Below are 17,070 nucleotides of genomic sequence, written 5' to 3' on the forward strand. Positions count from 1 at the left end.
ATTAATATCTCCAGACTGCTTGCTCCAGGGGTTCCGAAGCTGCTGTCTTCGTTTATTGCTAGCCCAATGGTGGTCACACTTGTGGAGGGATTCCCGCTACAATGGTCACTACCAAGACTGCGTAACATACAGAAATGAGTCAAAGCAAATAGTCAGTTGATCTAACGGCGATATATGAGTCTTGCACATCCAATGGCTGGAACTAAAAAGCAGGTGTTTTAAAACATAAAGGCTCAGCTGAATGGTTGAACCAAAGTGGGAAGAGGAGAATGTTTCAGAGTGAGTAGAGCTCAAACGTATTTAAATGAAGCTTTGCTTTGAATAAAAGAAGAGCAGATAGAGGTTGTAATCTAATCATCAGAACTTCATATTATCCTATATTAAACAGCGAAGATCAAGGGATAAACAATTAATTTTATTCTTTTTATTATATTTTTAAAACTGGTGAAATAAACTCTTCTTTTTTCTTTTTTTTTGAACTAATAAGAATTAAATAACATCTGAACATTTAGATAAGCTCACCCACTTGTCCTACGATTTTATTCCGATACTGACAATTTTCTTGATACTCGGGATTGTGTCTCCTCACATATAAAATAATAAATGTTTAAAACTTCTTTTTATTATTAATTAAATGATGAAGCCCATTGCTATGGGAAAAGATCAATTTTGGCCCCCCAAAAACTGTGATCTACCAATGTTTCTTTTTGAGTTTCATTAATGAATCACGGGAGGATATAGTTATAAATTATGGACAATGTGTTTCTCAAGTTAATAAAAGTAACGATGGATTCCACAGAAAAATAAATTTTGAACAACTACATTCACAACTTTTAATTGAAATGATTTCCAAACATAAAATAGCATTTTATAACCAAGATATTTATTTATATAATCAACTTAAAAAATATATTTAGTTATTCCCTAAGGATTAAATTCAAAATTTCCACTTAATTACAAGGACTATATGTAGATTTTTACCTTTTTCACTCTACTGAATCATTCAACGCACGCCCCTGCAGATCTCAAACACATTTTCTAATTGCAACTTTTATGGAGATTTGCAGTTTTTTATTTATATTTTAGTTAAAGCTGGGAAATTAATGTGAGCTACGACCTTAACGTGGCACCAAATACATGTCCAAGAGACTCTGAGAAATGTGATCCAACTGTCACCTCCCTCTCAAACTATAATATTCTTCTCTCACCCTTCCCTTACTTAAACCTCCTTGCGCCATCTCCTTACCCATTGTACATCATTTGTATCGACCATGGCAGCGGCTTCCCGAATTTCTTCCTTGCTTTCTCGTTCTCTCCTCTCTAAAGGTATTCTTTTTTATTCGAATTCAGCACTTCTTTCAAATGGAAACAATTTCATATGTCATTTACTGGATACTAGTATTTATCCATAGCTGTAGTTGTTGAAATCATGAAATGTTGATAACAGGGAGGATCTGTGGAGTGGGCAGATCAGTGGTTTGTAGCTACACCACCGCTGCTGCTTTAGAGAAACCAATCACTCCTTCCATCAACGTCAACTACACCAAGCTTTTAATTAATGGCAACTTTGTTGATTCTGCTTCAGGTCTGCTTTCCTTCTTTTACCATTTTACATTCTTGTTTGTTTTTATCCCCTTGGTGAAATAAATCAATACTAGGATGAACTACTCTCTTTTTTCTCTCTTAAAAATGGAGCAACTTTTTTATTAAGATAAACAAATAGAATTATTACACGTGGCAAAAGTTCAATTAAAATTCATTTCCTTCATCTTCTTCCTCCTCTCTCTCTCTCCATTCAACTCTTCTTCTTCTCCAATTGAATGTTTTCCCTCAACATTCATGTGGCAGACTCAACCCCCTCTTATGACCCTCGGTTCCCAAGATTTACAAGTGTTGCATCTCAATCAGTCTCATGGTTTGTTGACAATCAAACGAGTGGAGTTAAATAGTACTTGTCCTCAGCAGATTTTGATAACTAATCTTTTTAAGCATTTTGGAACCACTGAAAACATTACTCTGTCGTACGATTGCCAAAGGAGGGGAGGTCCGAATCATAGTTTCAGTTGCAGAAAGGGTGGAAAAGAAATTTTCCCTATGTACTTTAAGGAGGATGAAAAGAAATTTTGACATAAACATTTTCAAATTAATTCCTATTTTGTCAAAACCGTTATTGTTACACTCTTCTTTTTTTTTTTTAGTCAAAAAAATATTTAGTTTTCATTAAAATATAACAAATGGACTTATAACAGGCTTTGGTTTGAGAAGTAAACACAAGTCTTAGAAGAATTTGATTTGAAAAGTACACTTAAAAAACCAGGTTAATAATTGTGCATGTATGTGCCGAGTAGGCATGTTATGATAGTTATTATTGAGGCAGTTGTTCACCAAATCTCCCAATCCAACAGGCAAAACTTTCCCAACATATGACCCCAGGACAGGAGATGTGATTGCTCATGTAGCTGAAGGTGATGCTGAAGATATAAATCGAGCAGTTTCTGCTGCTCGAAAAGCGTTTGATGAAGGACCCTGGCCAAAGATGACTGCTTATGTAACTTCATACTTTTTACTTCCTTTGTCATATATATTAAAATATCTTCAACCCCCTTGAAATTTGGCTATTGTATTCCAGGAAAGATCAAGGGTATTATTCCGATTTGCTGATCTTATTGACCAACATACTGAAGAACTTGCAACACTTGAGACTTGGGATAACGGAAAGCCATACGAACAAGCTGCTAAGATTGAACTACCCATGATCTCACGTCTTATTCGGTACTATGCTGGTCAGTAAAACTACTGAAAATGCACTTAGCAATTTTCCATCTCAAGTATAATTTACTAGTATCTTGTCTGCTTTTTATGCAATGTTTGACACTGTAGTCTATGGGTTATATAGGTTGGGCGGACAAGATTCATGGTCTTACAGTTCCAGCAGATAGTCCACACCTTGTGCAAACCATACATGAACCAATTGGTGTTGCTGGTCAAATTATTCCGTGGAATTTTCCTGTTCTAATGTTTGCTTGGAAGGTTGGACCTGCCTTGGCATGTGGTAATACTGTCGTTATTAAGACAGCTGAGCAGACACCATTGTCTGCTCTTTATGCTGCCAAGCTACTTCACGAGGTAGATTTTTTCCTATTCACCTTGAGGTTTTTAGTACCTCATAATTTTCTTTTAGATTTCATCCATGGCACAACCTTGAGGTGTCTGCAAATGTTGTTATTATATAATTAAGGATGTTAACCCAGTTTCTTTATAACGTGATTATTGAATTCTCAATCTCACTTGGAAACATTTTAACAGGCTGGACTTCCTCCAGGTGTTCTCAATGTGGTTTCAGGGTTTGGTCCAACTGCTGGTGCTGCTCTTGCTAGTCATATGCAAGTTGACAAGGTACCTTACATCATTAAAACAACTAGTTACTCCTACACTAACTCTAGTCAGTCCCTGTTCTGCCTGTAACTTTAAAGATCTTGGCAGACATAGCTTAGTCAAATAAGAAAATTTAATTGAACTGGTGTGCTAAAATTTCTATATATTCTGTCAGATTCAGTTGAACGCAATACGAGTAGTCAACGAAATATATATTTCATTACATCACTCTTATAGTGAACCTAAGAGATCAATGGTAACCATTTACAGCTTGCTTTCACTGGATCAACTGAAACGGGAAAAATTGTCCTTGAGTTGGCTGCAAAAAGCAACCTTAAGCCCGTAACATTGGAGCTCGGAGGAAAATCGCCTTTTATTGTTTGCAAGGATGCTGATGTCGACAAGGCGGTTGAGCTTGCCCACTTTGCTTTGTTCTTCAATCAAGTAATGTCCGAGAAAATGTGCCAAAGTCAGTTTCAAAATTGGGTTCCTTTTTATTGACTATAGTTCTAAACCATTTTGTAGGGACAATGTTGCTGTGCTGGCTCTCGTACATACGTACATGAGAGTGTGTATGATGAATTTTTAGAGAAGGCAAAGGCACGTGCATTGAAACGTAGTGTTGGCGATCCATTTGTAGCAGGCATTGAACAAGGTCCTCAGGTAAATCAACCACCAACATATAGAGCCTTCAATTTGTGACCTCATCCAAGTTAATTGTTTCTGCATGTAATCAGTCATTGTATAGAACAATGCTGAAACATTTTCAAGCACCCCCAATATTCCATGGTAGCTAGTTATACTGATATACGGACCCATACTTGAACCAGATTGATTCAGAACAGTTTGAAAAGATCATGAGGTACATAAGATCAGGTGTTGAAAGTGGAGCAACTCTAGAAACCGGAGGGGAGAGGATAGGGAACAAGGGCTTCTATATTCAACCCACAGTTTTCTCCAACGTGAAGGTATTATTACATTCACAACTTGAATGGAAAAACATGATAATGTAGATAAACTGCTCATTAATAGAACTCTTTATTTGATGTTATTAGGAGGACATGTTGATTGCAAAGGATGAGATATTTGGTCCAGTTCAGTCTATCCTGAAATTCAAGTGAGCAAATCATCAGCCTTGGCTTATTATGGTGCATATGTTAATGGTAAGGGAATTGGAGGGTGATGGTAATAACACATTCCTTAACTGCAGGGACATCAACGAGGCTATTCGGAGGGCAAATACGACATCATATGGACTGGCAGCGGGTGTGTTTACGCAGGACATAGACACAGCAAACACCTTGACACGAGCACTGAAAGTGGGAACAGTGTGGATAAACTGCTATGATGTGTTTGATGCAGCGATCCCATTTGGTGGGTACAAGATGAGTGGACAAGGCAGAGAAAAGGGTATTCACTGTCTCAGCAATTACTTGCAAGTGAAGGCCGTTGTCACTCCCTTGAAGGACCCTGCATGGATTTAAAATTCCTTCAAGCTATCGTTTACAATGCTACATCTGTTTCGTTGATTAGTGAATATTGCAGGAATAAAGATGATTGAGGAATTGTTATTTTATCATAGATTTATGGAATGGAGTGGTGAAATGTTGATTGTGACGGAAAAAAAAACTATAATTCTTGTCAGCTTGTCCAGTCGTCAACCCAAGGCTTCGAATTAGGCTTCTTTATTTTTTTTATGCAATTTTCATTCCCCCTTTAAAACACAATATTCCCATAGAAAACCATATGCAGCTTTAACAGGGAATAGTCATGTTTCCACACAAATCAATCCGGAGAAACTTGGTGTTCTTAGCTCACTCCAGCAAACCACGATCTTTCCAAACCATTCTTACATACTTTTAAAGATACTTAACCGTATTCAGGAAATCGATCCCTTGGATTGAATATATCCAGAAAGTATTGACTACGATAATACTCCGCTAGCAACATGCAAATGGTGCATTAAGCAATCAAGTCGCCTAAATCCTAAGCAGCTTCTATCTCATGGTTTGCATAATTGCATCCAACTACACATATTAAGTTTCTTTGATCCTTGTCATGCCCCCACCAAAGAGTAGGAACAATTTATCAATTTTAATAGTAGGTGCTCTGACACATGACAAGGCATATAAAAGAATGAAGGTGGGGGATACCTGGATTTCCAAACACTAAATTTTGCTGCATTTTCTGTATGATAAGGTTGAAAGAACTCCTCTCTTTTAACATCCAGAATCCTTGAAAACCATCGCTTCTTATATCCCCTTGCCTAGTTGGCTAAACAACCATCCTGACTTACATTTGAAATGGGATCCTGAATGCAATTATTTTGTTCAGCCTAAAATTACATTAAAGATAAACATTTTAACAAAAATAGACAAGAATGTAAAAGGATTTCCCAGTTATAACCTATGGTTCCACTCCAAAATTTCCTTTAAACTAATCTAAATAAAGTCTCATAGTCAACATCAAATACCATGTGACACCTATTTCATTTTTAATTGTGAGGCATAATTTTTTTCTCTAAAGAAAAGGAAAGCCCTTTGCTTATACGATAAGTATCTTTTAAGTCCATATGAGGTACCCCATCTATTTATATTGTCAAGATGGTTAGATGCATCTACTATCTCGGCTGGCAGCTTTGTGAAAGGACTTTTTCATATGAAATGAAAAATGGTGTTTTATTTAGGAAGCAAATGAATTTCAAAACAAATTAAAACTTGAATATATTTTCATCTCATTCACAGTACTTGATCATTGTTCATTCATAAACAAAAAAAGGAATTCAATCTATTTGTTATTCTGAAAATGAATGTATATAGCTAAAAAGAATACACAAAGACACAGACCCATCGAGTATAAAGAATCCAATTTTTCAAATATTGAAGATTTTGTAGCTCAACCTCAATTAAATCCAATTTCATACCTTACCTTACTACATAATTTTCGTTTATATTATTTATGAAAATAAATTATAAATCTGTAATGTTAACTGCAATTCTTGATCCCAGATATAAAAAGATAGAAGGAAGCAAGATGGGTGAGTTTAGTGCTTCAGTTGGAATAAAAGAGATATAAAAATAGAAAGTGGACGAAGAAACGAAATAAATTCTTTAATAATAAAATAAAGAAAGAATATTTGGAATTTCGGGGAAAGAATCAATTGAATTAGATATAAATCTCCCCACGTGGGATCCATGTCTTCATTTTTGTCAAATTCCCTTCTCTCCTTCTCCATTTCCTTCGGTATCAAATAAAACAAAAGGTTAAATTTTGTTTCTAGTCCCCGTATTTTAGTAAAATTTAAGATTTAATCCTTTTATTTTATAATTAAAAATATTTATTTTAATCATTGGCGTCATTAGTAATTTTATTCAAGCCAAGAGGTAAAACCCTCTTAATAAATATGACTTCAAATTTTGATCATGATTCAAATGCTTATAAAAGAAATCCGTATCACCTTTATCAACCATTTGGTAGTAAAGAAATTTATTATTATATTGATAAAAATATTATAAATTTTTTACTTAACAAAAAATAATTGGGAAGAGAAATGGATTAAAGAATTTATGTAATGATTTGAAAACCCTTAATATTAAAACTTGACTATTTGAAACTATTTGAACTATTTGAAACACCCCATTTTGGTAAATAATGGTATTGGCACCCCATTTCAGTATTTAATTTTTTAAAATATAATATTGAGGTAAAAAAAAGCTCATATTATTCAACTAACCCATTTTCTTCACCTGCACAATTCAAAAACCAAACGATTTTTTTTCTAAATAAAGGGCAAATCTGTAACACAACGAAAACCCGTTGTTGACCTAAAACCATTGTTCAGCTACCTTCACCTCATCTGTTAAAAAATTCCAAAGAAATTCATGACTAGCTTCTATTTAATAATGGCCTCTCTCCTAGACACTTCCATTGTGGATTAATTGTATGAAAATTTAAAATCTCAAATTTATTTGAATGATGTTACATATTACAGGTCACGCATACATAGTCCATCCATTCAGGATTAAAGTATATCACACTATGAATGTCACAAATGAATAAATCCACAAACGAATTTAGGATCTATTCTACTTGGGTCATGTGTGATGAATTGTCAATCCAGTCAGTCATATCTATGTCACTTATCTTCCAGGAGTCATCCACTTTGATGCTCAAAATAAAATATCTCCCTAGTTGGACTTGATAGATGACATATTAGTCTTTCAATCGATTTGCTCATTTTCAATTAGACTAAAGACATGTTTAGGTTCATTTACTAATATAAGTCATCTTTCTGTATTATGATCCAACCACGTAATACCGCTTAATATTAGTTTTTTTAATTAATCGTTAGTTGGATTCCAATTAATGAAGAAACACCAGGTACCCTATATTTTGAGAACAAAATAGAAAATCAAATTAAAGAAACACCAACTGTTAACTTTTTTTCACAACGGTAAGGGAGTCCCCTTCTATTATCACCTCTCTACTCCTCAGATCCAGGCCCATCTGCACTGCCTATATGCATGCGAGCACCTCTGCTGCGAAAGCGGATTCAATATGTCTGTTGATGATGGTTCTCGATTCTACCACATCCCCCTCAGTCGTTCGACTCACAATTCTAAAGCAAGACATCTTCGCGTGTTTCTGATAAGTGGCATCAAGATTTATTTTAACCCGGGGTGCTATCAACGAACTCCATTTTTCCAACATGGCAGGTCTATGATACAGTCTATCATTTACTTAAGAATTTAATTGAGATGTTTATTTTGGGAAATAGAAAAATAAATATCGGGTTGGGTTGAATTATAAAGTATTAGGTTAGAAATCCAGAAAATACTTTTAATAGGATCTGATATGAGAGAGGCCCAAAAGCCCATCATATTAAAAGAGAGGGGCAATAAACCCTAGTTTTGTTAACTAGGGTTGTCACCCCCTATAATTCTAGTTCGACTAGGAATTCATTTTTCTATTTGAAATAAACTTCTACAATTCAACAAGGGTTTTACTTCTTCTCCCTATAAATAGATGGCACCAATAGGACAAAATACACAACTTTAAGATATTGTTATTCTACCCGAAAATAGTGAAAGCTTATTCTTTAAGAATTAAATATATTTTTCGAAATAACAATTTTGTTGATTTCTATTGAAAAGAAAATTTTGTTTTCAAACCAAAAGTAAAGAAAACTATTTCTAGTTTTGTACTTGATTCGAATCGTTCAAGCCCACACTCAAAGCAGTTTGTGTTACGAGAATAGTGGAGAAGGCTGTTCGGTTGAAAGCCAAGAATGAGAAGGATCCATCTAGCCTATGTGCAATTTTGGTAAATGGTTTCTTACTGTAAATATAACAAACTGACTCGACTTTCAAAATTTTTATTTTTTGACGAGCAAGAAAATTATTTTCGAACCAAATTTTTTCCAACATTTCGTAGAGGTTGAAAAGTGAAAAATTGTGATTGCAGTTCTACATCTGCATTATGAGCATACTACTAGGAACAAAATTATCCATTCGGATCAACTAAAGGTTTGAACTTTGTCTACTTAGATATAGAAAGGTATGTCAAACTCTTTTTTATCCCAGATTCGTTATCTCGCATATGATTTCATGGTGTAAGATAGTTAGATTTTTATTTTCTATTACGTTCGATGCTCTGACATCCCAACAAACAGTAGACATGCATAACTATTAGGCTTTAAGCATCGAAGGCATTTTGATGAGTAGCCTATGTGCCAATGACTAAGGGTCTGGTTGCCACCTAAAAAAGGGGTTTAATTATTGCATTAGGTAGAAAACAAAGTTTACATGGGTTTGTAGATGATTGCATGACACATGCAACAAAGTTTGGCAAAGTGACTAGGATGATCACATTATTCGCAACGGAGAGAGTTTAAGTGAAAGATTGTTGCTCAAATTTTCTTTTAGAAAACCACGGCTAATTGCTTTCATAGGCATTTGTAATTCTGCTTGAGATCATTATCCCGTTAAGAAAGAATTGTGATCCCTCTGTACAACAGCTATAGTGATAGGAGTTAATGTTAGCTTGTAGGCTTCTTCATGTTTTAAGAAAAGTTCACGATCAATTAACTTTTCATAAAGTTCTCCGTATGTGAAAAATGTTGGATCTGGTGCCTTGAGTGTAGTATATTCGTTTGTAAAGTTGTAATTTTTCAAACAAATTGGTTAATAAAAAATTCATTGATTACATTAATATACTATGTATAATTTTCCTCATATGGTTTTTGCACGCAAAGCAAAATAGAATCAAATGTTACTCATTGGTTGTCTAATGTTTAACTAATACTAAGAGATATTACATGATCGGATCATAATACAAAAAATACAACTTATATTAGTAGACGAACCTAAACATGTCCTTAATCTAATAAAAAATGAGCAAACTAATTGAAAGACTAATATGTCGTCTATCAAGTCCAATTTAAGAGATGTTTTGTCTTGAGCATCGAAGTGGATGACTCCTAGAAGATAGAGACATAGATGTGATTGACTGGACTAACAGTATATATGACAGGACCTAAAGAGAATAGATCTTGAATTTTTTTATGAATTTATTCACTTGTGACATTCATAGTTTGACATACCTAAATCCTAAGTGGATGACGGACTATGTATGTGTTACTTGTATACTTTGATGTAAGTAAAAACTTGATTTCAAATAGATAAGGAACCAAAAACTGGTGCATTAAGTATACAACATCTGTAATATGTAGCGTCATTCACAACAATGGAATTCATAACCCGAAACATGGGTAAATGATAGCCTCTCATTGGCATTACATGATTGATAAAAAGTAAATGTGGTTCGTATTTGTGATGAATAACTTAATTACCATTTGATAGTAATTGAATTTTCATGAATGCAAATGTAATGATTACCATGAGATAAAATATGATCATATTGAGAGAACGGATATTATATCAAAGAGATTAAGGATATCCTATGATGGTAACACACTTATGACAATATCGTTGGACGAACACTGATCGAGTTACTTTCATAATGGTATGTTGTTGTGGAGAGCTCAGTTACGATACTTAGTGGAATGACTTCGTGACTAAATGAATTTATAATTAATAAAAATTGAAACTTAATTATAAATCATTTGAGTCTCAATTGCATATGCCTAATTGCTCCCTTCGTTAGCTCATTGAAATCAGAAATGAATTGTATGTTGAATCAAATGAATAGAAACGGTGAAAATGAAGCAATGAGAAACATTTTAAAATGATTATGGTTTTCTCCAAAATGAAAATGGAAATAGAGAAATGGAATCATTTGGAAATGATTGTGATTTTCTCCAAAATGAAAATGAAAAATGAAAAAGACTTGAAAATTGAATTTATGTTTTTCGAATTAAATGAAGCTAAAAAATGAAAATAAATCATTTGGTCAAGTGAACCGTTGAATACAGAAAAATAAATATATTTTCTCATAGATTCTTTTACCGTAAAGTCATCATGATTTTGACGTAATTAGAATTGAGTTGAGAAAATTATTTAATTGGAAATATATTGAGATGTTTATTTTGGGAAATAGAAAAATAAATATTGGGTTGGATCAAATTATAAAATATTAGGTTAAAACCCCAGAAAGTACTTGTAATTAGACCCGATATGGGAAAGGCTTAAAAGTCCCTTATGTTAAAAGGGGTGGACTACAAACCCTAGTAATATTAATCAGGGTTGCCGCCACCTATACTTCTAGTTCTAGGAATTTGTTTTTCTAGTTGAAATAAACTTTTACAATTTAACAAGGGTTCCACCTTCTCTCCCGGTAAATAGATGGCACCGATAGGGATATTTACACAATTTTAAGATGTTGTTACTTTTCCCGAAAATAGAGAAAAAATATTCTCAACTATTGAATCTATTTTTTGGAATAACAAATTCTACCAGTTTCTATTTGATAAGAGATTTTTTGTTTTCACACTAAAGAAAATAAAACTATTTCTAGTTCTATGTTTTGATTCGAATCGTTTGAGCCCACACTCGAAGAATTTTGTGGTACAAGAATAGCGAAGAAGATCGTTTGGTTGAAAGATGAGAACAATGAGGACCCACCTATCTGAAAACACAAGTGCGAATTTGGTCTAGGGTTTCTTGCTATAAATATCACAAATCATGTCAATTTTCAAAATTTTATTTTTCTCTGTGCAAGAAAACCATTTTCGAACCGAATTTTTTCCAATAAAAAGTGTGTTGTAAGAGTGAATGGTAACAAAAATATCATAGAACTCAAGGCTAAGACCACTTAAGATCTTTACTTTGAGTTCATCATTGCTGATAAGGGCATTAGTAGTGGCAAGTTCATTTGGCAAGGAGCAAAAATCTCAAAGATAGTCAACAATAGATTGAACATCTTTTTAAATTCGAGCTATTAATCGTGAAGATTGAAAAGTCTAGTTTGTGATTTATTAACAAACATAGTGTTAGTGTTATCCAAGCTTGGTTAACAAACAAGGCAATAACAACCATAAAAGTAAAGGTTGGTTCAATTGATGTTAATAAAGTATTCTAGATGAGCTGGTATCGCGGAACTAAGTTCAATAATTTGGATTAGGTACATTTTGGTTATTATATATTATGGTTTTGGAGAAGGCAAAGGAAGAGCCATCAAGATGACTAAATAAATTGTGATTGTTCATAAACATAGAAATTCCATCTTTCTATGTTATAAAGTTTTGGGAGACAATAAGTTTAATGTGTAATTGTATGGTAAGATTGAATTGCACGCTAGTGGTGCAAGTGGTGTTGTCGACATTAAGTACAATGCTTAAAACAACCATTGAAAATGCATGGAGAAGAAAGAGGTATAAAAGGTTAAAATCTGACTCGTAGGAGGTTTTACACTTTAGTTACCATATGTGGTTATCATATGCGAATATAAAACACATAATGGAATGAATGAAAAATAATGTTTATTGAAAAATCTAAGTGAGTATTTGTAGCTGAAAAAGCATTTAATTTGCACTTGAAAAATAGTTTCATTCCAACTGTTGTTAGAATAGAAAACAACAAAAAAGTTAAATGCAAAGTAATGCAATAAGCAAAGTAATGAGAGATAACATACAATGTTTGTTAACGTAGTTCAGACACAACAATCCTACATCTGTAGAGCCTCACTTAGAGCATGATTTAATTCAACAATTCATCTGGTACAACTATTGACTAAAGCTTAAACTACCCTTTACACACACGAATATTTGTATCCCCAAAGTTCAACCCAAATCATTACAAATCACTCTTTCAAATACCTCACAATACAACCAACAAAACTTTCTAAGAAATGCCTAAAAGAGTGTCATAAAATAACCATAAGAACACAATAAAGTTTTCAGCAAAGATACTCAAAAACTACTCTCTAAGTGACAACACAAGCAGCCTATTTATAGGATGATATAAGAGTCCATCCAACAGAGTTTTGATAAGCTTTAAACTCTTATTTAAAAGATGAAATTGTCTCATTAATTATCCTGAGTATTTATCAAATAAAAGTCTTTATAAATCAGTATTTCAACTGCTCCAAAACTCTCTCAAGAGACAAGGATAATGATAAATATTGTCTTCATTTTAAACTTTTCAATATGACCAATTAAAAAGCTGAAAAGTCCTAGGCGAAAACCAACTATTGTTTTGTCTAACATGCCACTCTTTAGTAGGAAAAAAAAAGTCAAACACCTATGGGCCAAGAACAGCCAACAACCTAAGTAGAAAATTCAATTCTCGTTCTAACATAACATGGAACGAGTAGGTTCAAACCCCCCCAACAATCCCCCTTGGAATTTTTGACAAAACCCTACAGCAAATGGTTAGCCCACAAGCCAAACAAGTCATATAACAAAGGAGTTAGAATATATCTCCCCCTAAGAGGTAGAATCATACTTGATCACATAATCAATTAAGTATACACCAATGTCATAAACAAATAATAACATCTCAGCATCATCTTTTTAAAAAATCAGTATCATTTCTCCTTTTGACAAAGTGAAATGTAGGAACCATAACTAATAACAAAATATTTCATTTGTTGCTACCATTTTCTCCCCTTTTTTGACAAGTATGTTAAAAGTGCAACCATAAAAAATCAACTTTAAGTGAAATCAAATTAAACAGAATCACCAAATTAGCATTATTACTCCCCTTCACTCTATTCATCCACTATCAGCTTCCATCAAGTTGTTTAATGGGGATGGGCTCAAATTATACCTTATCAACAAGAAAAGTTATAGCTTATGGAACAACAATAATCTTTTCCAAGAAACCTAGATGACATTTCTCCAATCCTCGATAGATCTTTAACATGGTATCATGAGTTGACTTCTTGTTTCACACGAGAACAAAATCAAATGTTAATCTTTATTACTCAAATGTGTTCAATCCTTTCTTACCCAAATAAACTTTTTCTGTGGTCTTTTTGTTCCATTCATTTTTCTAACAAGTTGTGCAGCATATTTGAACTTCTTCCAATCCATCATTATTTTAAACCAATGGGGTCCGATATGGTTAGCTTTCCCATAGTAAATACATAAGGGCTTTCCTTTCATCACGTTACCTTTGTGTTGCCATCTAGTTATTGTTTTATTAAATGTTGCAACATGCTTCGCATTTCTCCTTTGATTATCCTACAACTAGTAACAATGAGATCTAATATGTACCCTTTCCATAATGATAACAAATATGATTTTGATTCTTCTTTTTGTCTGTCTCAAAAGAAGAAGAACTCACTTCTTTAGTTTTAATATAACTTTTAGGAGTTTTAAGTTCTTTACCTTAACTGATGTTGCCAAGTCCATTATGGCATGGTTCAAATCTTTGAGTAGCTAATATCTTATACAGCTTTGTACTTTGTCCCCTAAACTTCTTAAAAGTCATTTTGGATTCATCTGGCTCCTTGTTGGCCTTGTTGATAATTTGATATTTTTTAAAAACTTTTTCAAAATCTTCTTTTTCACTTTTGAGAATACACACTTCCCCATGTATATTTTCGTTGATTTCGCAAAGCAATTCCATATTCTTTAGTAATTGAAAATATGCATGTTCAATGGAGCTTATATCATCATCATCTTCTTCATTATCATCAACTTTGACAGTAAACGCCACGTTGTGACTTGCCTTTTCCTCTAAATCTGACACTTCATCACACTCAGTGGTGACCAAAGTTTTCTATTTTCTCTTAGTGTTTGCACATTCTAACTTAATATGGCCAAACTATTTGCACTCAAAACACTGAATAGTCTTATTTTTTTATTGTGAATTCTCCCTCTTCATCTGAGTCTTCATTGTCCCACTAAAACATGATTTATTTCCTTTCTTAGAATATATTTTCATGCTTTTTGTGAGCAAGGTTAATTTTTTTTAATCTCATTAATAGCTTCCCCAGTCCGCTTTCCTATTTGAACAACAGATTGAATATTGACGGCAATGTCCTTTTCAGGTGTCAATTTATTATGATTTCCTTCTTTTAGATTTAGCTCAAAGGTTTGAAGTGAGCCTATTAACTCATCCAACTTGAGAGTGGTAATATCTTTTGCCTCATCTATTGCTATGACTTTAATGTCGAACTATTCTGGTAGAGACCTCAATACTTTACGAACCAATTTATCCTTAGAAAAATGATCACCAGAACAGAAAGCCTCATTAGAAATCTCACATAATCTTGCATAAAACTTAGAAATGATTTCATTTTCAAACATTTTTAAATTTTTGACCTTGGTTATCAAAATTTGCAATTTCGACATTTGGACAACAAAATTCCTGAAAATAATTCATACTTCTTTTGCTCATTCACAAGTAGAAATCATCTTAAATTGTTCCATGTAAACTTTACTAAATATCTCATTTAGAGCTTGTGAGGTTTCGTGAGAAGCCTTTCTTTATTAAGCAATGTATTTGCTTCTATCTTTTGGACGTATGGTGCAATCAACAGCCGTCACAATAGGTTGACTCCACCCATCTTCAATAGCTTCCTAAGCAACTTCATTACTAGACATGATGAAAGCTCTCATACGAGCCTTCCAATATGCATGGTTTTTAGAACCAAGTAGCAATGGCTGTCGAGTAATCAAACTACTTTCTCTCATGAATTCCATAGTTGCAAACCAAACACAGGATCACCTTTAAACAACTCTTGAAGCCTGCTTTGATACCAATAGAAAAAAAAAACTCTAGTTTGTGCTTGAAAACTAGTTTCATTCCAACTGTTATTAGAACATAAACGAACAAAAAGGTTAAATGCAAAGTAACGTAAGGAGCAAAGTAAGGAGAGATAACATGCAATGTTTGTTAGTACAATTCAAACACAAAAATCCTACATCTATAGAGCCTCACTCAAAGAGTGATTTGATTCAACAATTTGTCTGGTACAACTATTGGTTAAATCCCAAACTACCTTTTACACACACTGGTATTTACAATCCATTACAAATAATTCTCCCAAATACCTCACAATACAACCAATAAAACCCTCCAAAGAATACCTAAAAGAATATCACAAAATAACCATAAGAACACATTAAAGTTGTCAACAAATACACTAAAAAACTACTCTCTAAGTGATGCCACAAGCAACCTATTTATAGGCTGATATAAGAGTCCATCCAATAGAGTTTTAATAAGCTTTAAACTCCTATTTATAACCTGAAATTATCTCATAAATTATCCTGGGTATTTATCAAATAAAAGTCTTCGTAAATCAGTCTTTGAACTGCACCAAAACTCTCTCAAGAGATAAGGATAATGATAAATATTATCTTCACTTTAAACTTTTCAATTTGACTAGTTAAAGAACTAAAGAATCCTAGCTGAAAACCAACTGTTGTTTTATCAAACATGTCACTCCTTAATAAGCCAAAAAACGTCAAACACCCATGAGGTCGAAACAGCCCACAACCCAAGCAAAAAATTCATTCTCGCTTTAACAGAACATGGAATGACCAAGTAAAAAAACTCCCAACAATAGCCATATAAAAAAAATTGAATAAAGGATAAGTGTCATGACTCAAAATGAAAAAGACTTCAATTTATCCTATAAACAATTTAAAATCTAGTAACTTATCATAAATTTAAATAAAGATGTGTTTGAAAAATCATTGAAAATATTCTTTTCATTTAAAAAGATGTTTTTTTCAAATTTTAAGTTTTTTTTAAATCATACTTTAGATATATAATTTTTTTTGTTAAAAATAAAATGGTATATTTGGGTTTTATTAAAATGATATAAAAATGATTAATTATAAAAATGGTATTGAATCTAGACTATTTATGAAAATGGAGTGTTTTCTATAGTAACACTAGGTGCCGCCTAATACGTTGGCGGCACCACCCTCATTTTTTCCCCATCTTTAACCAATCATACAGTTAAAATAAATACTTTTTTAAGTGGTGTTGCCTAACATATTAGCAGCATCGGTATAAATTTTTAAAAAAATACATGTATTTTCTAATTTATATGATAGAAATGAAATACGATAAATTTTTAATGGTGTCGCAATGAATTTTTTTAAAAAAGTGTCTATAATAAAAAAAAAGTGAAAAAAAAGCAGGGAGAAAATACATCGATACCATCGTAGATTTCTAAAAGTCAAATCAAAATATGATAGAATATCCAACCCTTTATTATTTTCGTAGTAACCATGAATACCTTTTTTGAAGAAAATTGACATAATGTAACAATGAA

General features: G+C 33.0%; 1 protein-coding gene across 1 annotated transcript; it reads left to right on the forward strand.

Moving 5' to 3' along the window:
* The first annotated feature begins 1,118 nt into the window (after nucleotides 1-1,118).
* Nucleotides 1,119-5,019, forward strand: LOC105764264 (benzaldehyde dehydrogenase, mitochondrial). The gene is made up of 11 exons (XM_012582791.2): nucleotides 1,119-1,326; nucleotides 1,448-1,585; nucleotides 2,406-2,548; nucleotides 2,630-2,783; nucleotides 2,897-3,126; nucleotides 3,307-3,396; nucleotides 3,646-3,819; nucleotides 3,901-4,038; nucleotides 4,206-4,343; nucleotides 4,431-4,492; nucleotides 4,586-5,019. Exons 1-11 carry the CDS (start codon nucleotides 1,272-1,274, stop codon nucleotides 4,857-4,859), a joined length of 1,596 nt encoding a protein of 531 aa, XP_012438245.1. The 5' UTR covers nucleotides 1,119-1,271; the 3' UTR covers nucleotides 4,860-5,019.
* The last annotated feature ends 12,051 nt before the right edge of the window (nucleotides 5,020-17,070 follow it).

Source organism: Gossypium raimondii, chromosome 12 (genome assembly GCF_025698545.1).
Source record: "Gossypium raimondii isolate GPD5lz chromosome 12, ASM2569854v1, whole genome shotgun sequence".
Classification (NCBI taxonomy): domain Eukaryota; kingdom Viridiplantae; phylum Streptophyta; class Magnoliopsida; order Malvales; family Malvaceae; genus Gossypium; species Gossypium raimondii.